Here is a 26,489-nt window from a genome sequence, read left to right as displayed (position 1 = left end):
TGGGCTTACTCACATGCCTTGCAGTCAGCTGGAGGATGCAAAGCCATGCCCAGCAGGCTAGCCTGGCCATGTTCTCATGGTGGTGGCAGAGGTACAGAAGCATCAAGCCGCATCACATAGGCCTCTCTCTTGGTCATGTTTGCTGCCACCGCAGTAGCCAAATCAAGTTCATAGCCAAATTCAGATTCAGAGTGTGATGTACACAATTACATGGTCAAGGGCATGGATACAGGGATGAAGAGTTTTGGACAACAGTGTAGTTATTCAATGATAGGAGGATGGTGATAATAGAGTTATAAATCTCATTGAGGAAAGAAATATCTTGGGTTGAAGGAGACTTGAGAGGTAAAGATTATTAATTAAACCAGTAAACTGGTTTGTTGGGACTGGATACCCATACCAAACCAAAATCTTCAACTGGGCTCAGTGGCTTATTTATACCTGTAATCCCAGCACTTTGGGAGGTCAAGGCGGGCAGATCACGAGGTCAGGAGTTCGAGACCAGCCTGGCCAACATGGTGAAATCCTGTCTCTGCTAAAACTGCAAAATTAGCCGGGCATGGTGGTGTACCCCTGTAATCCCAGCTCCTGGGGAGGCTGAGGCAGGAGAGTCCCTTGAACCTAGGAGGTGAAGGTTGTAGTGAACTGAAATTGTGCCACTGCACTCTAGCCTGGGCAACAGAGCTAGACTCCATCTCAAAAACAACAATAACGAGAAAAAATGAAACCTTCTTTGCTAACATATAATTAGCCACACAGCAAAGACTTTGTGGCCAAAATAATAATTATGTGTATGTTTCATTTGCCATTACAACAGTAAGAATGAATTAAGTTGCTAGGATGATGATGAGGAGGAAGAGGAATGTATTCTTTCCCAAGGGAGGAGTTAATCCCGGTGGAAAGCTAAAGACAAATAGAGTGGAGTTGCCATGCTGGTAGCTGAAAATCAGCAAGGTGTATGCAGTGTACATAGTAGGCATATTTTCTCATTTCTCACAGCTTTGTGGGATAGGTAATGTCTGTACTTGTCAGGTGAGGAAATGGATTCAGGTATAAGTAATATAGCCAAAATTACATAGACAGTAATTGGTTTAGTAATAAGTCAGACTGTTGGACTCCTGAGGTTGATCCACCAATTCATTTCTTTAATTCATATTTGAGCCTAGGCTCTTTGCTGAGCACTAGAGATAAAAATATGAGAAATACAGATAGCTGTCCTTAAGGTAGTATATTTATGAAAGGAATTGTCAAAAATGATACAAAGGTGACACAAAGGAGAAGGTAGGGCCATCTTTGCTTATGTGTTTAAGTGGGGCTGGGATGTGGTGAATGTTCAGGAATGCTTTACAGAAATGGCCCTTGAGTTGGATCTTGTTGAATGAGTGAACATTCACTAGGTAGCTAGGAGAGGTGAATGATCCCATCTCAGAAAGAAGGGTATATGTAAAGTCACAGAGGTGCAAAACAATAGGGTAAGTTTAGGAAAACTATAGATTATGTTGTGAGGTGGGGGTGTGTGTAGCAAGAGATGGTTTAGAAAAGTACAGAGGGCCAGATCATGGAAGAAAAGGTATTTTACACTAGTAATATACTACCTAACCAGAGGACAGAAAGTTATATTGGGACCAGTAGTAGCCCTGACTTTATTGAGGTAAGGCAGGCAGGCCCAGAACATCCTGATGTCTCAATAGGTCATTTGGGATATGCACAAGAAGCATTTTTTAAACTCATATGGCTTCAGATAAAAAGTTTTTTCTCAGCAGTTCTGAAATACTTTGAAGTTAAAAATTCATTCTCTTGTTTATTCATGCTCTTCTTTTTTCTTTCTTTCTAGGCAGAACGTGTTCATGAGTTAAATGAAGAAATTGGTAAATTGTTAGCCAAGGTGGAACAACTCGGAGCTGAAGGGAATGTGGAGGAATCCCAGAAAGTAATGGATGAAGTGGAGAAAGCGCGGGCAAAGAAAAGAGAAGCAGAGGTAAATTCTTACTAGTAGTAGATTAATTCTGCTTAATTTGTCAAGACTAAAAAAAGTAGTAGATAAAACTTTAGTATCTGTGCTTCTTTAAGAACATGTATTTAAATAGAAATTATTGGACAGTTATTAAAGAGAATTTGAACTAAAAGAAAAAACATGGAAAAAGCTGGTTGTGATGGTGTGTGCCTGTGATCCCAACTACTAGGCAGGCTGAAGTGGATTGCTTGAGTCCAGTTCAAGTCCAGCCTTCTTTCTTTATCTTGTGGTATTAGCTACTGTTTCCCAGACTAGAGGGGAAAGGTATGATAGAGGCAAGCCATTGTAGTACCTCCTCCAGCATCTTACCATTACACTGCCTTCACATTAGTGTTGATTTTCAGCAGAGAAGGATGGCAAGAATTAAGAGGAGGGAGAAAGAAAGGAAATACTACCATTGTTTCTCACAGGACCGGTACAGTAACAGTGCGATAATGATGGCCCTGAGACATCAAGAAAATATTACAGTCAATGGACTATTCTCTTCTTTTGAAGAAAGAGGAAGGACCTAACATATTAGATGTTTTTCACAGAAACGAGAGAGTGGAAGGAAAACCTGTTAATGAGAGAGTATCTTCCTCCCCAGTTATTTTTAATAACTTAACTTACATAATGACTTTGCCTTTGGTTTGGTATCAGGGTAATGCCAATCCAGAAAATGAGTTGGGAAATATTTTATCTCTTCTGAAAGTCTTTTTCTAGAATTGGCATCATTTCTTCCTTTAAGTCTTTGATAGAATTCACCAGTCAAGCCACTTAGAACTGGGGTTTCCTTGTGGGAAGTTATGTTACTTAAGAGTTAAATTCTTGGCCAGGTAGGGTGGCTCATGCCTGTAATCCTAGCACTTTGGGAGGCTGGGGTGGGTGGATCTCCTGAGGTCGGGAGTTCAGGACTAGCCTGGCCAACATGGTGAAACCCCATCTCTAATAAAAATAAAAAGTTAGCCAGGCATGGTGGTGGGTGCCTGTAATCCTAGCCGCTCGGGAGGATGAGGCAGGAGAATCGCTTGAACCCAGGAGGTAGGGATTGCAGTGAGCCAAGATCGCACCATTGCACTCTAGCCTGGTCAATGAGTGAAATTCCGTCTCAAAAGAAAAAAATTCGTTAGTAATAAGAGATGCTCTGTTTTTGGTTTGTTTTTGAGATAGAGTCTCACTCTGTTTCTAAGGCTGGAGTGCAGTGGCACAGTCTCAGCTCACTGAAACCTCTGCTTCCCAGTTCAAGCGATTCTCCTCCCTCAGCCTACCCAGTAGCTGGGACTATAGGCACCCGCCACCACGATTGCCTAATTTTTTGTATTTTTAGTAGAGACAGGGTTTTGTCATGTTGTTGGCCAGGCTGGTCTTGAACTCCTGACCTCAGGTGATCTGCTGGCCTCAGCCTCCCAGAGGGCTGGGATTGCAGACGTGAGTCACTGTGACTGGCTTGTTTTTTTTTTTTTTCTATTTTTAAATAACTTTTGGAAATTTGTCTTTCACAAAATTAAAGTTGTATTTATTGCTATAAAGTTGCTTACAGTGTTCTCTTTTTATATCTGTAGAATCTGTTTGCAATTGGTGACTTCTCCTTTTTTGATTGATCTGGCTGGTCAGTTTTACTTTTCTTTTTTAATGAGACGGAGTTTCGCTCTTGTTACCCAGGCAGGCTGGAGTACAATGGCGTGATCTCGGCTCACCGCAACCTCCGCCTCCTGGGTTCAGGCAATTCTCCTGCCTCAGCCTCCTGAGTAGCTGGGATTACAGGCACGTGCCACCATGCCCAGCTAATTTTTTGTCTTTTTAGTAGAGACGGGGTTTCACTATGTTGACCAGTATGGTCTCGATCTCTTGACCTCGTGATCCACCTACCTCGGCCTCCCAAAGTGCTGGGATTACAGGCTTGAGCCACCACGCCCCGCCCAGTTTTATTTTTCTTTTCAAGGAACCAGTCTTCTGATTTTGTATTTTTTCTTGTTTTCTGTTTCATTGATTTCTGTTTATGTTTATTATTTCTTTCCTTATACTTCAGTGGAGAGAGGTCCTAAGGACACAGGATGGGGATACGTGCTTTTGTGTATTCCTTTTTTTTTTTTTTTGAAACCCAGGCTGGAGTTCAATGGCATCATCTCATGTCACTGAAACCTCCACCTCCCAGGTTCAAGCGATTCTGCTGCCTCAGCCTCCCAAGTAGCTGGGATTACAGGCATGCACCATCATGCCCGTGCAATTTTTTATGTCTTTAGTAGAGATGGGGTTTCACCATGTTGTCCAGGCTGGTCTTGAACTCCTGACTTCATGTGATCCTCCTGCCTCAGCCTCCCAAAGTGCTGGGATTACAGGCATGAGCCACAGTGCCCGGCTGCTTTTGTGTATTCTTTAGAAAACGCTTTTGGTATAAGGATAGTATATTTTATTTAACTGTATGACTTTTAGTGAGATTTATATGGTCACTTTTTTCTCACTTTTGTTTAGGAAGTTTATCGGAATTCTATGCCAGCTTCGAGTTTTCAACAGCAGAAACTTCGAGTCTGTGAAGTCTGCTCAGCCTATTTAGGACTTCATGATAATGACAGAAGACTGGCTGATCATTTTGGGGGTAAACTGCACCTGGGATTTATTGAAATAAGAGAGAAGCTTGAAGAATTAAAGGTATATTGGTAAAATAGTCCTCACTTTATCCTCCTTACCCTCTTGTTCTTTTGATCTGTATTGTCTTTTTGTTTAATATTCTTGACTGTCATTCAGTAATATATAGTATCTAATAATTAATACTAAACAGTGTAGGATTATAGATGAAATTCAAGTTGGTTTAATGGATGCTGTCTGAGGAGCAAACTTTTAAATACTATCCTGTTATTTTGGGAGTTACTATTTTATGTTAGCTGTGACACTGAGGAATCTTTCAAACTAGTTTCTAATACAGAGTCCTGTAAAATTTCATTGTTATCATTCTTTCCAATAAGGTCAATAATGTAATTTTTTTTTCTTTTTTTTGAGTCAGAGTCTCTCTCTGTCGCCCAGGCTGGAGTGCAGCGGTGCAGTCTCGGCTCACTGCAAACTCCACCTCCTGGGTTAAAGCAGTTCCCCTGCCTCAGCTTCCTAAGTAGCTAGGATTACAGGCACATGCCTGGCTAATTTTTGTATTTTTAGTAGAGATGGGGCTTTATCCTATTGGCCAGGCTGGTCTCAAACTCCTGAACTTGTGATCTTCCTGCCTTGATCTCCCAAAGTGCTGGGATTATAGGCGTCGGCCACCACCCTTGGCCAAAAAACATCTATATATTTTTTAAAAGGACAATTACTATTAAATATGTCGGCTTCTGTGAGGAAGCCAACAGTTTTTAGTCTTAAGTTATTTAGAGGGGATAAATACAAAAAATCATGATGATATTTCTGAAGTGGTAAAGATGAGTGTTGGTGGATATAATCTATTTACCTTTTTTAATATGCTGATAGATTTTAAAGAATTGTGGCACCATAGTGTTTTTTCATGAATTGAGGACTGGCTGATGGGAAACATGGGATAGTCATTTTCTCTGTAACCATTATCACTGGAATTAACTCAAGGTCCATAGCATTTAAAATAACGTAGAATCAGAAAATGCCTAGGGACATCTCCATATTCACAGGTAACAATGGGCTCTTTGTAGTATTCTGGGTAGCTAGGGTGATCTCAAGTAATTTTTTAAAACTTGTTGAAATGATCACTATAGCAAATAGTTATTGGGCTCCAAGTTAAAGCTCCAGTGGTTCCTGCTTGGAAGTCTTTGCATGTATAGACCTAGCAACAGAACTCTAGCACTTTTTTTTTTTTGAGACGGAGTTTCGCTCTTGTTACCCAGGCTGGAGTGCAATGGCGCGATCTCGGCTCACCGCAACCTCCGCCTCCTGGGTTCAGGCAATTCTCCTGCCTCAGCCTCCTGAGTAGCTCGGATTACAGGCATGTGCCACCATGCCCAGCTACTTTTTTTTGTATTTTTAGTAGAGACGGGGTTTCACCATATTGACCAGGATGGTCTCGATCTCTTGACCTTGTGATCCTCCCACCCCGGCCTCCCAAAGTGCTGGGATGACAGGCGTGAGCCACCGCGCCCGGCCCAGAACTCTAGCATTTTATTAATATCTTTAAAAGCAGCAGCATCAGGATGGTAATTGGAAGTAACCTAAGACATTTCCATATTAGAAATCACAGGGCATGGGAACTTGTAGTGATTTATAATGGTTGATTAAAAAAAAGAAAAACAACATAATACTGGAAAACAGAGGAGGAAAATCTTGTAGAAGTGACTTGGAAATGTCATTAAGAAATCATGGGAGAGGCCGGACGCGGTGGCTCAAGCCTGTCATCCCAGCACTTTGGGAGGCTGAGGCAGGTGGATCACGAGGTCAAAGTATCAAGACCATCCTGGTCAACATGGTGAAACCCCGTCTCTACTAAAAATACAAAAAATTAGCTGGGCATGGTGGCGCGTGCCTGTAATCCCAGCTACTCAGGAGGCCGAGGCAGGAGAATTGCCTGAACCCAGTAGGCGGAGGTTGCGGTGAGCCAAGATCGCGCCATTGCACTCCAGCCTGGGTAACAAGAGCGAAACTCTGTCTCCAAAAAAAAAAAAAAAAAGAAATCATGGGGGAAAAATAAATAAATAAAACAAAACGGAGAAATTGTGGAGCTGGACATGGCGGTTCATGCCTGTAATCCTGGCACTTTGGGAGGCCAAGGAGGTCAGATCACTTGAGGTCAAGAGTTTGAGACCAGTCTGGGCAACATTGTGAAACCCTGTCTCCACTAAAAAAATATTAATACAAAACTTAGCTGGGTGTGGTGATGCACGTCTGTAATCCCAGCTCCTCTGAGGGCTGAGGCATGAGAATCGTTTGAACCTGGCAGGTGGAGGTTGCAGTGAGCTGAGATGGTGCTACTGCACTCCAGTCTGGGCGACAGAGTGAGACTATGTCTTTAAAAAAACAATAAAAGTATAGAGAGGTCTGTCTGAGTGGCTCATACCTGTAATTCTAGCACTTTAGGAGGCCGCAGTAGGATGATCTCTTGAGCCCAGGACTTGGAGACCAACTTGTTATTTGGGCAACATAGCGAGATTCTGTCTCTATTTTTTTTTTTTTTTTTTTTTTGAGACGGAGTTTCACTCTTGTTACCCAGGCTGGAGTGCAATGGCGCGATCTCGGCTCACCGCAACCTCCGCCTCCTGGGTTCAGGCAATTCTCCTGCCTCAGCCTCCTGAGTAGCTGGGATTACAGGCACGTGCCACCATGCCCAGCTAATTTTTTGTATTTTTAGTAGAGACGGGGTTTCACCTTGTTGACCAGGATGGTCTCAATCTCTCGACCTCGTGATCCACCCGCCTCAGCCTCCCAAAGTGCTGGGATTACAGGCTTGAACCACCGCGCCCGGCTGATTCTGTCTCTATTTTAAAATAATTTGTTTTGATTAAAAAATTTTAAAAACACAAGTAGAAATCATGGAAAAATGTGAAATTTTGCACATTTTCCACAAAATGGGGAAAGATTTTGAAAAGCAACTTATAAGCCTAATGATTATATCTGGCAGTACTTCAAATTGAATTATTAAATAGATTTTGATGGTAATTGTACTATAAGAAACCAGATAATGTAAATTTTAGGATTAAGTTGATTAAGAATGGACTTAGTAAATATGCTCCTCGTTTATTATTGTCATTTTTAAGAGAGTTGTAGCTGAGAAGCAGGAGAAAAGAAACCAGGAACGGCTGAAACGAAGAGAAGAAAGGGAGAGAGAAGAGCGAGAGAAGCTGAGGAGGTATGGAGTAATGGGCCAAGTAATTGAAGTTGAATCTCTGTGGTTCTAAAAAGAGATCATTGATTTTAAATTTTAGATGGTATTAAATCTGTTATGGGAGTGGGAAACTTCTGCTTACTTTAAAAAAATATTGCTGTGCAAATTATGTAAATACTTAATTATACAAATATCTTAACTCTTGGCCATTTAACTGAATGTGATTTCTTCTAAAAATCTGTGGAAGAGTGCATAAAGAATGCTTCATATCTTGTAAGATATATAACAATCTTTTTCTACTCCTTTGATTTTTCATGTTGGTCTAGACTTGTACCAGGTTAGCATAGAATTACTTCTGTTTTTATGATGTATTTTGTTAATAACAGGTTTGAGGGGGGATTGTTTCATTGAAGGGATTTTTTTTTTTTTTAATTTTCTCAATTCTGGGAGCTATGAACTATTAAAAAGTCTAGTAATAATACATAATTGTATATTAATTTTGCTTACATTGGTATTCATTAATTGATAAAATCTTATAATTCTTAGTATTTGGAATGTCCAAACATTCTTTTGAGTCACTTTTACCCATTGGCAACTAAAATCACATAGCTTCATGGTGGCAACATTTTTTTGTAATTCATCTTTATAACTTCTTTACCAGCTTTAGGATGGACAGTTGTATCACAAAGGATTTGCCTGTAGTCCTAATTTATAGTTTTCCCTGAATCATATTACGTGTCTGAAATTTAAATACCTTCTCTTTAGAGTTATCAGATGTGCTTAAGCTAATTAAAACCCTTTGTAATATTAGGTTTTATGCTCACTTCCTCCAGTCTTTGAGCATATTGTATTCAGTATATTTCAAGAAGTTCAAGCAGACTTCATTTGTGTTACATGGCTTATAACCAGGTAATCTTCTTGTACCATAATGACAAAGTGAAAAAAAAAAACCACATGTGTATATGGTCCCTTTTTAGGGGAAGTGATGTCAGTCCTCTGTTGAGAGAGAGAGAGAGAGAGAGAGAGAGAGAGAGAGAGAGAGAGAGAGAGTTCTTCATTTACCATAAAGCTTACCTCAGAGCTTTCATCTGCTTGTTCTTTTCTGTACAGTAAGTCCTTATGGAAATATTGCCCAGTATTCTGATATATAAATGGAATTTTAAGTAATAGTGAGAATCTCATTTTAAGATTCAACTGAGGTGACGGTAACATGGACCAAAATATCTTTGCAGGACTACATTTTCACATTTGTAGATGATGAAAAAGTATATCACATCTTACTCCTTTGTTTGCCGAATGGCAAGTTTCTTTTGACAGTGGTTATACAATGTAACCCTGTTTCAGAAATGTTTAAAAAAAAAAAAAAAAAAAAAAGGTTGTTGATTCTACGAGCTTAAATATGGAAATATGGAAGTATGGAAGATGATGAAATTAGAACCTAGTATAAAATTATACAAGATGGGATAAAAGAAAAGAATCATCATTTACTGGATGCTTATTTTATGCCAGGTACTAGTCAGGAATTTGTCCGTATTTGTGTAATCTTTATAAGCCCCAGCCCAGTAAAATTTATATTACTGTCCCTCTTTTACTAGTGACAGACTAAGCTGAGGGATGATATATAACTTAATCAGGTCACACAGACAGTGAATGATAGAACCACAAAATAAAATTGAAATCTGGCAGATCTCAAAGCCATGCTTTGAACTATGGTATGTATCATCCCAAAAAAAAAAAAAAAAAAAAATCCCTGTGGTGACCTACTCACCATAATATTTCCTTTTTTTAAAAAATTTTTTTATTTATTTTTATTTTTGAGATGGAGTTTCGCTCTTGTTACTTACCCAGGCTGGAGTGCAATGGCATGATCTCGGCTCACCGCAACCTCCACCTCCTGGGTTCAGGCAATTCTCCTGCCTCAGCTTCCTGAGTAGCTGGGATTACAGGCACACGCCACCATGCCCAGCTGACTTTTTGTATATTTAGTAGAGACGGGGTTTCACCATGTTGACCAGGATGGTCTCGATCTCTTGACCTCATGATCCACCTGCCTTGGCCTCCCAAAGTGCTGGGATTACAGGCATGAGCCACCGCGCCCGGCCCAATATTTACGTTTTATTGAGCATTAACTGTGTGCTAGGAAATGTGACAAATGCCTTATGTAGAGTATCTCATTTGAAGAAACACATTGTAAGATTGAACTAGGTGTTCTAGAGATTATAGTATGATGTTGTAGCTCCAAAAATATGTAGATCTCAGACCATAGAAATTTTACTCTGTTCCCTGAAGGGAAAAAAGAAATGACAGAGATGTAAAAGAATTTTTTCCAAGCTATTAAGTGGTTTCTGAATAGCAAGTTGTAATATATAGGTTGAGCATCCCAAATCCAAAAAATCAAATCCAGTGAGTTTCAAAATCTGAAACTTCTGGAGTGCTGACAGTGTTTAAAGGAGATGCTTATTAAAGCATTTCAGATTTCAGTGTTTGGATTTAGAGATGCTGAACCAATAAATTATAATGCAGACACTTCAAAGTTTGAACAAAAAAAATCGGGTGCCTGTAATCCCAGCACTTTGGAAGGCCAACATGGTAGGATCATTTTTGTCTAGGAGCTCAAGACCACCCGGGCAACAAAAAACTTTCAAAAAACTTGAAAAAATACAGAAGAAAGAAAAAATCCTAAACATTTCTGATTCTTAGCGTTTCAGAGAAGAAGCACTCAACCTGTACTGTGTTTTAATCTCCTAGGAGCATACTCTTTAAGAGCCAGGTATTCTTGAGTTAAGCGAACCTTGGCAAGGCTGAGAAATCTGTACAGTTTGTGATGTATTTTGGAAAATTTTGTGTGCATAGGTACATGCCTTATATTTCTAAGATTAATATGAACATTAGAAATCAGGAAGAATATAATGTAACATTGCACTGTTTTCTTATAGCCACTTTTCTAAAACTACATATTCTTTTTTTAGGTCCCGATCTCACAGCAAGAATCCGAAAAGGTAGGTGTATTACATAAGACACATACAAGTAGTGAAGATGTCTTTTTCAGAGGTAGTTTTTATAGATTAAATGGTCTTTAAAAATTTTTCTTTTTTGTCCGGGCTTGGTGGTGCACAGTTGTAATCCCAGCTGCTCGGGATGCTGAGGCTGGAGAATTGCTTGAACCCGGGAGGCAGAGGTTGCAGTGAGCCAAGATTGTGCAACTACACTCCAGCCTGGGTGACAGAGCGAGACTCTGTCTCAAAAAATATATGTACATATAGTCTGAAATCGTTAGATGCTCAAAGTACATATGTAAAAGGATTAAGTTTTTCTTTTTGAGACAGAGTTTCGATCTTGTTACCCAGGCTGGAGTGCAATGGCACGATCTTGGCCCACTGCAACCTCCGCCTCCCGGGTTCAGGCAATTCTCCTGCCTCAGCCTCCTGAGCAGCTGGGATACAGGCACGTGCCACCATGCCCAGCTAATTTTTTTGTAATTTTAGTAGAGACGGGGTTTCACCATTTTGACCAGGATGGTCTCGATCTCTTGACCTCGTGATCCACCCACCTCGGCCTCCCAAAGTGCTGGGATTACAGGCTTGAGCCACCGTGCACAGCCCCTAGGAAATAACTTTCTAAGAGGTTGTACCTATTGAAAATACAAGTAGGTTATGGTTGGATAAAATTTTGATAGATCCACTGTGGGATAAGCAAAACCAAAATGTTTAGTATATCTTCCAGTCTTTACTTTATGTGAGTTTATTGCTCATTCCTTTGAACAGTGATCCGAGAAAGCTTTCAGAGGCATTTGCAGCCTTGAATAGCAACATAATACTTTTTTTGACTTTCAGCTTTAAAATTTGGGGTTTGAAACCTTTCTTTATAGTTTTTGCTAGTTTGTGATACATTTTTTGTCTGAGAAAGGCAGGGAAATATGTTGTACTTCATTCTTTCTCAGTTCTTTGCTTGCCATTCTAATTCTAATCATTGAACTTTTCTTTATGGATCCATTCCCACCTAGAATGCTCTTTCTCAGTCTTTTCTAAATTCTACCCTTCCTCTTGTTCAGATCACATCTTCTTTTTGAAACCTTCTGAGTACTCAGCTCTAGAAACTATTTCCCAAGAAGTTTTCCCTAAAAAGTAGAGAATTTGTTGTTATAAAAGAAAAACCTGGCTGAGTGCAGTGCCTCACACTTGTAATCCCAGCACTTTGGGAGGCTGAGGCAGGCAGATCACCTGAAGTCAGGAGTTGAAGACCAGCCTGGCTGACATGGCAAAACTTCATCTCTGCTAAAAATAACAAAAATTAGCCAGATGTGGTGATGGGTGCCTGTAATCCAGGTACTTGGGAGGCTTGGGAGGTTCAAGTGTAAGATGCACTTGATCTCGGGAGGTAGAGGTTGCAGAGACTGTGCCACTGCATTCCAGCCTGGGTGATAGACAGACTCTGTCTCAAAAAAAAAAAAAAAAGAAGAAGAAAGAAAAACCTTATGGTGTTGTTAGCTGCATTTTTCAATGGTATTTCTGCCTAAAACACTAAAAACTAAAGAACATTAATAAGGGGGACCAGTTGTGTCAGCTAATTTATGTTCACCAATAATGGTGAATTTCTGTGATCCAAGATGAGAAGTAGAAATATTAAACTATGATACTATTCTTGTTTACTATTTGTTTAATATAAGCTGGTCCCTTTGTTGGACACAAAGTATTGCACATAGAACATTTTTAGATATTTGGGCCAGAAATTTAATTTCTGCTCCTCTAGTCCTGTTACCTAGATACTGCGTTTGCCTTGTAACCAGGCTCCTTACTGCTCTGTGCTCGCCTACTCCCCCTTTTCACCTCATTCTGTTTTTCACACATCAGCCAGAACAAGCCCTTTAAAAGATGAAATACGTTACGTCAGCCCTCTGTTCAGACTTTGCAGAGGTTTTTCATCTCATTCATAAGAGGAAGTAACATCTTTACCATAGGTTTTACATAGGGTGACAGGGTAGCCCAGGGGTGTCAAATCTTTTGGCTTCCCTAAGCCACACATCAGATACACTAATGATAACTGATCAGCTGGGAAAAAAATGGCAAAAAAAAAAAAAATCTCTTGGCCGGGCGCGGTGGCTCAAGCCTGTAATCCCAGCACTTTGGGAGGCCGAGGCGGGTGGATCACAAGGTCAAGAGATCGAGACCAACCTGGTCAACATGGTGAAACCCCGTCTCTACTAAAAATACAAAAAATTAGCTGGGCATGGTGGCGCGTGCCTATAATCCCAGCTACTCAGGAGGCTGAGGCAGGAGAATTGCCTGAACCCAGGAGGCGGAGGTTGCAGTGAGCCGAGATCGTGCCATTGCACTCCAGCCTGGGTAACAAGAGCGAAACTCCGTCTCAAAAAAAAAAAAAAAAAAAAAAAAAAAAAAAAAAAAAAAAAAAAAAATCTCATAATATTTTGAGAAAGTTTACAAATTTGTGTTGGGCCACATTCAAAGCTGTCCTGGGCAGCATGCAGCTTGCAGGCTACAGGTTGGACAAGCTTGGTATAGCCCAAAGTGCCCTGGGATAGTTCTGGTTTATGTCTTTCATCTCAGAATATGTATTAATAGCTTCTCAATACACTCATTAACTTATTCAGAGCCTTCTGGTTTGAATGATAAAGTTACCTGGTCATCTTCCCTTTAAGACCCTGATGTTACTCCCTTTTGCTCACTTCATTTCAGCCACACTGGTCTTTCTCCCACCTCAGGGCATTTGCATCTGTGTTCCCTCAGCCTGAAGCACTCTTCTCTGAGATGGCTGGTTCACTTGTTCCTTTTTTTCTTCTTTCAGCTTTGCTTCAGTGACATACTATCAGAAAAGCCTTCCTGCTTATTCTGTATAAATACTACCTCTCTCTTCTCTTTCTTCACCCTACATAATACATTTAAAAAAATTTTTTTGAGATGAAGTTTTGCTCTGTTGTCCAGGCTGGAGTGCAGTGGCACGTTCTGGGCTCACTGCAACCTCCTCCTCCCAGGTTCAGGTGATTTTCCTGCTTCAGCTTTCCTAGTAGTTGGGATTACAGGGCACTTACCACCACACCCTGCTAAGTTTATTTTTTTTGTATTTTTAGTAGAGACAGGATTTCACCATGTTGGCCAGGCTAGTCTTGAACTCTTGATCTCAAGTGATCTACCCATCTCAGCCTACCAAAGTGCTGGGATTACAGGCATGAGTCACCATGCCTGGTAATAGATGTTTTTTGTTTTGTTTTGTTTTGTTTTTAAAGTCACCTGACATGTCTTTATTTACTGCCTGCAAACTTGTATAGATCCCTTTCTGGAGCATAAGCGCTAAGTGTTCAGGAACTTATTTGCTACTCACCCTCTCTTAGTACCTAGAACAGTGCAAAAAGACCTAGTGAATATTTTTTGGATGAATTATCTAGAACTTTTTAAAAGATGAATAAAGTTATACATTGGAAGAAATAGCATTCGTAATAACTCAATGAGTGGTTAAACAAAAGATCATTTGATGAGTGTTTTATATTTTTCCCCCTCTACTTCCTTTTGGAATTTTTTTTTGAGATGGGAGTTTCGCTCTTGTTATTCAGGCTGGAGTGCAATGGCGCCATCTCGGCTCACTGCAACCTCTGCCTCCCGGGTTCAGGCAATTCTCCTGCCTCAGCCTCCTGAGTAGCTGGGATTACAGGCACGCACCACCATACCCAGCTAATTTTTTGTATTTTTAGTAGAGACGGGGTTTCACCATGTTGACCAGGATGGTCTCAATCTCTTGACCTCGTGATCCACCCACCTCGGCCTCCCAATGTGCTGGGATTACAGGCTTGAGCCACTGCGCCCGGCCTGGAATTATTTTTTTTAACTGTGGAAATAACTTTGTTTTTTGAGAGAGGGTCTCACTCGGTCACCTAGGCTGGAGTGTAGTAGTGCTAACACAGCTCACTGCAGCCTCAATCTCCCAGGCTCAAGCAGTCTTCCTCCCTCAGCCTCCTGAGTAGCTGGAACCACAGGTGTGTGCCACCATATCCAGCTAATTTTAAAAAAATTTTTTGTAGATATGGGGTCTTCCTGTGTTGCCCAGGCTGGTCTTGAACTACTGGGCTTAAGTAGTCCTTCCACCACGGCCTCCCAAAGTGCTGGGATTACAGATGGAGGCTACTGTGCCCAGCCAGAAATACTCTCTTTAAGTATGGCTAAAGCTATGTTCATGTCATACACCTTTTTTTGACTATAATGTTGATATAAGCTGAATGCTTTTAAACATCCTTTATAACAAGGTAATCAGTTGAAGATAAACCCTATTTGTAAACTATCTCTCATCTGTATGATTTTGAACTTGCTGTATCAAATTATGATCAAATCTCACATTCTTAAAGTTGACTTAAACAGTTTTGGCCAGGCGTGGTGGCTCACGCCTGTAATCCAAGCACTTTGGAGGCCAAAGTGGGTGGGTCACCTGAGGTCAGGAGTTCACGACCAGCCTGCACAACATGGTGAAACCTCGTCTTTAAGAAAAAAAGGCCGGGCGCGGTGGCTCAAGCCTGTAATCCCAGCACTTTGGGAGTCTGAGGCTGGTGGATCACGAGGTCAAGAGATCGAGACCATCCTGGTCAACAAGGTGAAACCCCGTCTCTACTAAAAATACAAAAAGTTAGCTGGGCATGGCGGTGCGTGCCTGTAATCCCAGCTACTCAGGAGGCTGAGACAGGAGAATTACCTGAACCCAGGAGGTGGAGGTTGCGGTGAGCCGAGATCGCGCCATTGCATTCCAGCCTGGGTAACAAGAGCGAAACTCCGTCTCAAAAAAAAAAAAAAAGAAAAAAAACATTAAACAGTTTTAGTGAGGTATAAAAAGATTTACTCTGAAGTCAGTGATTTTTTTTTTAAGCAAATTTAAAGCTGTGTAACTGTCACCATAATCCAGTTAAGAACATTTTCATCATTCTTAAAGTCACTGTTCTAACAAAGTTGTATGCCTCTGTTTTCCCTTGTTTTCTGTCACATGTTTATGTCCTCTGCATGTCGTTTCCACCCTCATCACATACCCCGACCCACCCTAAGTTAGTTTGTGACCTGATGGAGGCTATAATAGTGTCTTACCTTCTGGGTTTTTTTCTTTTTTTAAAATATTTTTATTTTGCCAGCACCTGGATTGTAAATCTTCTGGCTTTTCAGAATGTTTTTCCTTCTATACTTCTGTATACTCATTAGAAATACATTTTTTGCAATCTGAGCCAAGTTCTCAAAAATTATTTTTGCAAGTTTTCTTTCTCCCAAATTGTGTTCCTTGAATAGAGAAATGTCTTACTGTGTACGTTTTGTCTTGCTGTCTATCGCCCAGGCTGGAATGCTGTGGTGTGAACACAGCTCACTGTAGCCTTGGCTTCCTCGGCTTGGGTATTCACGCCTCAGCCTCCCAAAGTGCTGGGATTATAGGTGTGAGCCACCACTCCTGGCCCTTACTCTGTTTAGATTGCAGTGCAACTAGGCATGCATATTGTGGGCATTAAACACTTACTTCTATGGTTATCTCAGCTTTCTAATTCAGAGAGAGTAATTAATTTATCCTGAACAGTATTCTTCCTCATCTCTTTCCCTTCTGTCCAGGTCTGTCAGGCACATATTTAATTTCTAGAGAATACAAAAAATGTTCAAAATAAAATCTTTAAATGAAATTCATAATGCATCTAAATACAGTCCCTGGCATATAGTAGTGGTTCAAAAGTTGCTTTCACTTGAAAAACTATTTCTGATATAAATTTATACAATACTGATTGATCTCTGAGAATGGTCAGTGTCTTGTTTTTTAAGTTTTATTTTTATTTATTTATTTTTTATTAAGACAGAATCTCACTCTGTTGCCCAGCCTGGTCTGCAGTGGTATGATCACAGCTCATTGCAGTAGCTTTGACCTCCCAGGCTCAAGTGATCCTCCCACCTCAGCTTCCTGAGTAGCTAGGACTACATGCATGTGCCCCGGTGCCCAGCTAATTTCTGTATGTTTTATAGAGACAGTTTTTCACCATGTTGCCTAGGCTGGTCTCGAAATCCTGAGCTCAAGCGATCCTCCTGCCTTAGCCTCCCAAAGTGTTGGGATTACACGTGTGGGCCACGGTGCCTGGCTGAGAATTATTAGTGTTTTATTTTTGAATTCTAATATGTAGCTGTTAACACACCAGCAATTTAGCGTAGAGTTAGCTGACTTGCAATATAATTGGCATTAAGTAAGAATACTAAAAAAAAAAAAAAAAGTTTCTCTTGAAAGAATGGGCTTTAATAAATGAGAAATGTATTACTTACAAAGGTCAAAACAAAATCACATCTTGTCTGGTAGATCCAGATCCAGAGAGCATCGCAGACATCGATCTCGCTCCATGTCACGTGAACGCAAGAGGAGAACTCGATCTAAATCTCGGGAGAAACGCCATCGCCACAGGTCCCGCTCCAGCAGCCGTAGCCGCAGCCGTAGCCACCAGAGAAGTCGGCACAGTTCTAGAGATAGGAGCAGAGAACGATCCAAGAGGAGGTATTGATGTGTCAATCAGAGGATATGGAGCTACCTTAATGTTTTAGAGTTGGTTATGTTTACTTACGTTACTTATGTTTGGAGTTTAGATTATTGGTTTGAAACTTTTGCATCTGGTAATATGTACACATTTGTGTGTGGGTATAAAACATTTTTCTGTGATTATATGGATCGTTTTGAAAGAATATACTTAATGAGCCAGAGCAAGAAATTGGAACCAATATGTGCAGAGGTTATTGCTTTTCTCTGCTTAGTATGTCTTGGAAAAAAGTTCCTTACAGGTAAATAATTTTAAGTACCAATGCCCTTAGTATGGATCAGCAAATTAGGGGCTCTGAGAAGTCCCTTCATTAAAAGAGTTGTTTCGCTTTGATTTGAGCTGAGATGCTTTCTCAGAGCAGACACATTCTAGTATATTCTTGTTTAATCTGCACTATAAATATGTATTGTTATATACCTTTAGCTTGGCAGGGCAGACTCATAATCTTAAGGAAGTTTCAAGACTTTCTTGGTATAATGAAAAAATTCAAAAGTTGCAGACATAGGGTAAGGTATGTTTGAGGACTTGAATATCTATTAAGAATAGGCAAAGGATTATGATGTGGTAGAGGAGTTTGGCACTCATAGTCTGTACAGATCAAACTCTCAGAACTTCTCAGGTCACATGATGGCCCTTAAACCAGGTAATTTCTGTGTATGCAAGCCATGTTTAAAATTGCTTTTTTCTTGACAACTATTCTTAAGTATATGTATGATAAACATTTTTTGAGTGCCTAGTACCTACTAGTCTTACATACTCTGTGGATTACTCCACGTAAAATCTATAATAAAATCCATGGAAAGCTGTTAAAATCTTTCCCCCTTTTCTTTGACTCAACTTTCCATTCCCTGAAATCACTCACAAGCTGAGTTTGTTAATAGGCTCTCAAACAATATTTTATTTCTTATATTCTGGCCATGTTTTTAGTAGTCCTTAAGGTGGTTTTAATAATAATTGTATACGTTCTACTGTACTAGACTTAGAAAAACATAATAAAGACGTAAAACATAGCTGAATAACTTTAAGTTGCTCTAAGAAGTTTCCTAAGTGAGGCTGGGCATGGTGTCTCATGCCTGTAATCCCAGCATTTTGGGAGACTCAGGCGGGCAGATCACTTGAGATCAAGACTTCAAGACCAGCTTGGCCACCCAACCCCATCTCTACTAACATACATACATTAGCCGGGCATGGTGGCGCATGCCTGTAATCCCAGCTTCTCAGGAGGCTGAGGCAGGAGAATTGCTTGAACCCAAAGGCAGAAGTTGTAGTGAGCCGAGATTGCATCACTGCACACCAGCCTGGATGACAGAGTAAGACTCCGTCTCTCAAAAAAAAAAAAGAAAAAGAAAAAAGAAAAAAAGGCTTCCTATGTGAGTTAGAACACAGGACCGACATCTCTGACAATAGACTGGCATGAGACTACCACATGTTATAAAGTTCTAAACTGCTTATCATAAATGGTCCAAGAGTTTAGATGAGGCATATAACAGAGTAATCAAAAATGGCTTCAGATAGGCAATAAAATTTGAACAGGTAGAATCAGCTAGGAAAAAGATACTCCATATAGAGTGAATATACTAGGCAAATGGGGAGAATGAGCAGGGAGTTTGTGAGGGACAGTGATTTGTAGGCCTCTTATCTCACACTCTCGAAACTGGATTTTGGGGTCTACTCTCAGTGCAGTGTTCAGAAATAAGCATTTTTAAAAAATTAACTGTTTTATCTGCACAATGAATTTTCAGAATTATCCTGCTAGGTGATGGAAGGTTTAGACATTTTCTTGTGTCGATCTGCCCAACTGTCATTGTTGGTGTTGCTGAACTCTTAAATGTCTTTATTGGTGGTGGGTATGGGAAGGGTGGGAGTGAAGTTCCCTCATCTGCGATTGTGTTATCTTAGTCCCTAATGCTTCCTGCATTTATGAAGTTGTATAGGAAATTTTCTACCGTACTACGATACCCCTCATATCTAAGATGTCAGCATGTTCATAAAGAGGATTATTTTTGTAAAATTATTAAAAGTTTTGCTTTTATGAAGCACTTTCTCATCTTTGAATTCAAATTATTCTTTTAAAGCATCATTCTTTGTTTTTATGAAAAATTATCAGATAATTGCTGTTAAAACCTACTTGGTATTATATACAACATCAAGTTATTGCTATATATTTGGGTTTAATTTTTCAAGGTAAAGGTTCTCATTTTAAAGCTTTTTATATTTTGCTGTTCTCCTTTTCCTTCTCTGAAATACTGGTCTCTGATATAAGTAGATTGCCTTTGTGACCTCTTCCTGGCAACAGTACCCTGTGTAAATGAGGACCATTTGCTCTGTTCTTTTTGCTCTGTTCAAACATGTTTAATGCAGACTTCAAAGTTGGACTTTGTAGTCTGACTTTGGGTTCATTGGTTTTGGCTAAGTAATTTATTATTTTTTTGAAAAGGAGTCTCACTCTGTTGCCCAGGCTGGAGGGTAGTGGCGTGGGCTCATTGCAACCTCCACCTCCTGGGTTTGAGCAATTCTCCTGCCTCGGCCTCCCAAGTAGCTGGAATTACAGGCCCATGCCACCATAACTGGCTAATTTTTGTATTTTCAGTAGAGACAGTGTTTTGTCTCATTGGCCAAGCTGGTCTCGAACTCCTGACCTCAGGTAATCTACCCGCCTTGGCCTCCCAAAGTGCTGGGATTACAGGTGTGAGCCACTGCATCTGGTCTTGGCTAAGTAATTTAATTATCCCACCTGTCTTTCCCCATCTACTACTGAGTGGAGATGGTAAGAATACCTGCTTTAAGATTATTGGTAGTTTGAGTAAAATAGTGTATGGAAGCCGCTTATGTTGGGACATAGTAGTTGATTTTGTTGTTGTCGTTCAGTTATTGTTACCGACCCTGGGACTGTTTAGCATCTAGTGTCCTTATTTTTAGGTGTCATTTCTACCGTCTCTTTATATATTTTATTCCAACAAAGGCTATGGATAGGGCTAGTGTAGACATGAAATTACTAGTCTTGGCACTATGTGAATTTTTTTGTTTGTTTGAAATGGAGTCTCACTCTGTCACCCAGTCTGGAGTGCAGTGGTGCGATCTAGGCTCACTGCAGCCTCCACCTCCCAGGTTCAAGCGATTCTCTTGCCTCAGCCTCCCGAGTAGCTGGGACTACAGGTGTGCACCACCATACTCAGCTAATTTTTTGTATTTTAAGTACAGATGGGTTTCACTACATTGACCAGGCTGATCTTGAACTCCTGACCTCAAGTGATCTGCTCGCCTTGGCCTCCCAAAGTGCTGATGTGAGCCACCACACTCAGCCTTTTTACATCTTTTTAAAATTAAGTTTATTAAAACATTAAGTAGAATGCTGAAAGTTGATATTATTTTAGAACTTTTGTTTAACCCTCCTTAACTATGTTTCTAAAACTGAACAGTCACATTTTTATTTTCTTAAAGTATTACTTATTCAGGTTCTTGGTAGTGCCTCAGATCCTAATTCTGAATATGAGTGAAGTGAGATAAATTATGTGAAAGTACTGTGTCACCTGTAAAGAACCAAATAAATGTAATTTGTTGAATTCTAGATGTTGGAAGTATAGAAGATTCCATGTTCTGATTTCATAATATGTTTGGTTTTCCTTCTGATTGTTACTTATCTTTCTTTTTGAAGTTGGGTATGGGAATGGAGAGGGTAGTAAACAGTTAATGGCTAATCAAGATTTATTAGTGTGAGCATCTTTGTCTCATTTCCCCCTTGTTGGTTGAATAAGCTAACCCGAGATGAGTAGATTTTAAAAATAAAGTGATTATTTAAATCCATATTACTAATAATTGAGTAGTAATCTTACCTAAGTCAGGTGTTGGCAGACTGTTGCCGATAGGCCAAATCCGGCTGGTAGCCTGTACAACCAGTAAGCTATGGATGGTTTTTACATTCTAAAAAGAAAAGGAAGAACACTGCCACAGAGATTGCATGGACCCGCAGCACCCCAGATATTCACCATCTGGCCTCTGTTCTAAGTCATTTAAAATTTAGATAATACCTTTCACTTTTTAAAGCTATTATCTATATATTATTTTTATATTAAAATACCTTTTACGAATTGGAGGAACTGTGTTGTCTCTGAGATAATGAGTAGCCTGTAAGAAATTATTTTAGCCTTCTGACCCTCAGCTATTTGTTTTTCCCCATCTTCTTGTTTTAGTGCCCTTTTTTATTTTGTCAGAAAACTGACTCCTCTGTCTTGTGTATATTCTTCGATATATCTTCAGCTATCAATAGCTTAATATTTATCCTATTCTTTAATTTGGGTTTTTGGGTTTCCCAACATATTTTGCTCCTCAAATTAATATTTTTCAGATCCTCAAAAGAAAGATTCAGAGACCAAGACTTAGCATCATGTGACAGAGACAGGAGTTCAAGAGACAGATCACCTCGTGACAGAGATCGGAAAGATAAGAAGCGGTCCTATGAGAGTGCTAATGGCAGATCAGAAGACAGGAGGAGCTCTGAAGAGCGCGAAGCAGGGGAGATCTAACTAGCTGTGTACATTTCTTCAATCCTTAAGCTTCCTACGGAGTTACGTACTATTGTTTAGTTCACAGCTGTTCAGGGTGACAGTAAGCAGATCCAGACACCAATCCAGCTAGGCTAGATGTACAGTATCTAACTTGATCTGAACTGAACCTGTTTTCCTTGATGATGCCTAAAACTACATCCATAGTTTCTGGTGAACATGTAATACAGTTCTGAAAGTACCGTTTTATATAATAAGATGCTGATCTCTTTATTCTTTCAAGAGTGATAGTGAACAAATTGTGTTACTTGCCTTGGGATTTTTTGAACATTTGTAAAATGCTGTCTTCCTAGTCCAAACAGCTGCAGCTTTGGGCATTTTCTTTTTAATTCTTCTTTCTCTGACTTTGTATCCCTTAATACCTACACTCTCCAATTGTAAGAGAAGGTGGGCAGGGAAGCAATATAGCTTCCATTCTAAGGCTCTACTCCCTTTATGAATTACTAGTGATTACAGTTCAGAGCATTGATCCTGGAATGTGTGCTGGAGAAATTTAAAATACTGGGTTTTTTGTTTAATGGTGCCTGTTTAGAGTTGGAAATTGAACAGCTGTTGCATTACATACTTTTGCTTTTTTATTGAAATTTTGAAATCAAACTTGTCTTGATTTTTCTGTTCTGTTGAATTGCTATATTCAGGATGTTCTTGGGGGGTGGGGGCAGGGACTCTTCGTAATAAGCACTTGTTTTATTTTGTGTGTGTGGAGTATAAAGGCTACACCCTTATTGTAAAACATAATAAAATGAAAGAAACAATCACCACCACCATTATTAAACTGTGACTTGTCTAGTAAATTGTCACCAGAACTATTTGCTGTGGGCATTTCCTCTATTCTATCATTAATAGTGCCTTACTGTGCAAGGCACCAAAGGATATAAATATGTACTTGCAGAGATTCCAGATGAGCTGTTCACGTGGGCCCCTTGCTGACTATATTCCAGCCACATCAGGGTTGTTTGTAGTGACCGTTATAGAGAAGGAATGGACCTGTAGAAGAAATTGGGTATTCTTATTCAGCAAACCCAAATAAAAACAGTATATGTAACCAACATAATGAGACTAAGTTTCTGCATTGAAGAGTTGTATATCCACTAGTAACTTAAACTGTAATTGGCAGGTATCACTTGTGATTCTGGAAATTCTGAGGAACAAAAAAATTCCTTAAGTAATGAAATTAGTATCTTATAGTGGGTATAATTAACTAAGGCCACCTTTCAAGAACTATTAATGTCTTTTCATTCCCCAAGTTTGACAGATTTGATGTCACAGGCATGTGGGCTCCTGTAAAGGTGGTGAGAGAATGGGAAACTAAGGCCATTCTAAGTGATAACAGATTTACCTTAAAAAAAAAAAAAAAAAAAAAGAAAACCCTCATCAAGTTCCCAATTTGCCAAACTCTGCTTCATTAACTGAAGGTTTTCTGCCCTATTTGGTTCCACACATGCAATTTATATGGCATTTAATCCAAGAGCCCCATCTGCATCAATGGCCCATTTCCCTTCTTTTATTTTTGGTTGCTGAGAAATGTTTTGTATCTGGTAGTCTGTACTGTTCTAAATCTTTATAGGCACTTCGAATTTAGTACACTGGGGTTTGGAGTAAGATCAAAAGGAGACTAGCTGGTTGGTGTGAGGAAGAATGTCTGGGACCTGGCCCATTAGAGTAGTATTTCTGGACTTAAGATTTTGAACTCTAGAACGTATTACAGTTGTACAGTTGGAATTGAACACTTGTAGAAGTAACACAGGTCTCTATTATCAGTGGTTACTGCAGTTGTGGTTTCTAGGTGATACAGGCTGCCCCAACACCAACAGGGCATGATAGCCATGAAGTGCACTGTCACTCAGGCTGTGCGCCACAGGAGACCACTTCAACTGCAGGGCTCTTTGCATGACTGATGCCACTGAGTTAGAGTAACTCTGAAATCTTTATATCATTTTCTTATATACAACTTTTGGTCTTCTGTGTTGGTGACTGGTAAAAAGGATAACTTGTCCCTCTGGGGGGTGTTTTCCTAAATTTTCACCTTCAGGTTTCCTTCGTTTTGCTGTTATCAGGTAGTACCCCAAAGCGCCTTTGCTGAGCTTCTCAACACCAACTAAGCCTAAGGGAAAAAGCCTCCTTAAATAGGCATGTTTGTTTGTTTATTTGAGACAGTTTCTTGTTTCCCAGGCTGGAGTGCAGTGGTGCGATCTCAGCTCACTGCAGCCTTCGTCTCCTGGATTCAAGTGACTCTCCTGCCTCAGCCTCCCAAGTAGCTGGGATTACAGGTGTGTACCACCATGCCCAGCTAATTTTTGCATTTTTAGTAGAGACGAGTTTCGCCATGTTGCCCAGACTGGTTTGGAACTCCTGGCCTCAGGTGATATCCCCCTGCCTCTGCCGCCCAAAGTGCTAGGATTAAGGCATGAGCAACCCTCTTCTTCCTGCCCCTCCCAGCCTTGTTTTTTAAACAGACTTTCTTACTTGTTATTAGGCCTAAAACCAAGGTTAATTTACCTTTATCTTTTTCAAGTTCATCTTTCCCCTCCATGTTACATTTTAAGGATCCTTTTTTTTTTGAGACGGAGTTTCGCTCTTGTTACCCAGGCTGGAGTGCAATGGCGCGATCTCGGCTCACCGCAACCTCCGCCTCCTGGGTTCAGGCAATTCTCCTGCCTCAGCCTCCTGAGTAGCTGGGATTACAGGCACGTGCCACCACGCCCAGCTAATTTTTTTTATATTTTTAGTAGAGATGGGGTTTCACCATGTTGACCAGGATGGTCTCAATCTCTTGACCTCATGATCCACCCGCCTCGGCCTCCCAAAGTGCTGGGATTACAGGCTTGAGCCACCGCACCCGGCCCGGATTTTTTTTTTTTTTTTAAATTTAATTTTTTATTTTTCTTTCTTTCTTTTTTTTTTTTTTTTAAATAGAGACGGGGTTTTACCATGTTAGGCTGGTCTGAAACTCCTGACTTCAGGTGATCTACCCACCTCGGCCTCCCAAAGTGCTGCGATTACAGGCATGAGCCACTGTGCCTGGCCAAGAATCTATTTTTAATAATAGCTTTCAACATTGGCCTTTTGAACCGTCGCCAAGTATGCATTACAATTTCCACAAACACTTTTGCCATTTGATGTGGTAGTAAATTCTTTCAAAATCATTTTTAGGTAATGGTTATTTATATCATTTAAGTTTTTTCAAATAAAGTTTGGTTATAGTTGTTAAATTTGTTTATAGGGTTTTTTTTTTTTTTGTTTGTTTGTTTTTTAAAGATACGGTCTTGCTGCATCACCAAGCTGGAATGCAGTAGCATGATCTTAGCTCACTGCAACCTCAGTCTTGGGCATAAGTGATCCTCCCACTTTAGCCTCCTAAGGAGCTGGGATTACAGGCATGTACCACCATGTCCAGCTGATTTCTTTAAAAAAAAGAAAAAAAGATTTGTAGAGGCCAGGTGTAGTGGCTCATGCCTGTAATCCAGCATTTTGGGAGGCCGAGGCAGGCGGATCACTTGAGGTTAAAGAGTTCGAGACCAGCCTGATCAACATGGTGAAACCCCATCTGTACTAGTAAAGAAAATACAAAAATTAGCCAGGTGTGGTGGCACACGCCTATAGTCTTAGGAGTCTTATTCAGGAGGCTTAAGGCACGAGAATAGCTTGAACCTGGGAGGCAGAGGCTGCAGTCAGCCAAGGTCACACCACTGCATTCCAGCCTGGGCAACAGAATGAGATTTTGTGTCAAAAAAAAAATTAGCCAGGTGTGGTGGCACATCCCTGGAATCCCAGCTACTCCAGAGGCTGAGGCAAGAGAATCACTTGAACCCTAGAGGCAGAGGTTGCAGTGAGCAGAGATGGCGCCACTGCACTTCAGCCTGGGCAACAAGAGTGAAACTCCATCTCAAAAAAAAAAAAAAAAAAAATTTGTAGAGATGGAGTCTTGCTTTGCTGCCCAGACTGGTCTGTAACTCCTGGGCTTAAGCAGTTCTCTCACCTCAGCCTCCCAAAGTGCTGGGTTTACAGGAATGAGCCACTGCACCCAGCCCATTTATGTGTGTGTGTATATATATATATATATATATATTTTAGATAGCTGCCCATCACTGAGTATTTTATATATTTTAGATATTTATATATTTTAGATAGCTGCCCATTTAAAAATCCAATATTACAAAGTTAAAATATATGTATTTAGGCCGGGCATGGTGGCTCACACCTGTAATCCCAACACTTTGAGAGGCTGAGGCAGGCGGATCACAAGGTCAAGAGATCAAGACCATCCTGACCAACATGGTGAAACCCTGTCTCTACTAAAAATACAAAAATTTGCTGGGTGTGGTGGTGCGCACCTATAGTCACACTTATTCGGGAGGCTGAGGCAGGAGAATCACTTGAACCCGGGAGGCGGAGTTTGCAGTGAGCCGAGATGGTGCTACTGCACTCCACCCTGGTGACAGAGCGAGACTATGTCTCCAAGCAACAACTCCACACAAAAAACCACTTATCGAATAGGATATTCAGCTGTTAACGGCTGTCCCAGTTGAGAAACCATTGAAACTTGTCCCTTCAACTGGTAAACTAGCCCTGGCTACTTGAGTGCCTGCCCCCAACACAAGACCAGCACAGCCAGGAACCTCC

General features: G+C 40.4%; 1 protein-coding gene across 6 annotated transcripts in view; it reads left to right on the top strand.

The window, feature by feature from the left end:
* The window catches only part of LUC7L2 (LUC7 like 2, pre-mRNA splicing factor), a 63,079-nt gene extending 40,438 nt beyond the window's left edge, over window positions 1–22,641 (top strand). For all 6 annotated transcript variants that reach the window (XM_010340371.3, XM_074379007.1, XM_074379010.1 and 3 more), the window contains 6 exons: window positions 1,835–1,978; window positions 4,466–4,642; window positions 7,696–7,787; window positions 10,733–10,762; window positions 17,073–17,264; window positions 21,650–22,641. In XM_010340371.3, coding sequence (XP_010338673.1) covers window positions 1,835–1,978; window positions 4,466–4,642; window positions 7,696–7,787; window positions 10,733–10,762; window positions 17,073–17,264; window positions 21,650–21,827 — 813 coding nt within the window. In that variant the 3' untranslated portion in view covers window positions 21,828–22,641. The remainder of the gene's footprint in view (window positions 1–1,834; window positions 1,979–4,465; window positions 4,643–7,695; window positions 7,788–10,732; window positions 10,763–17,072; window positions 17,265–21,649) is intronic.
* Window positions 22,642–26,489: the final 3,848 nt, after the last annotated feature.

Source organism: Saimiri boliviensis, chromosome 10 (assembly GCF_048565385.1).
Source record: "Saimiri boliviensis isolate mSaiBol1 chromosome 10, mSaiBol1.pri, whole genome shotgun sequence".
Lineage (NCBI taxonomy): Eukaryota > Metazoa > Chordata > Mammalia > Primates > Cebidae > Saimiri > Saimiri boliviensis.
The sequence above is the reverse complement of the archived record's forward strand: the minus strand, read 5'-3'. Positions and strand labels throughout refer to the sequence as shown.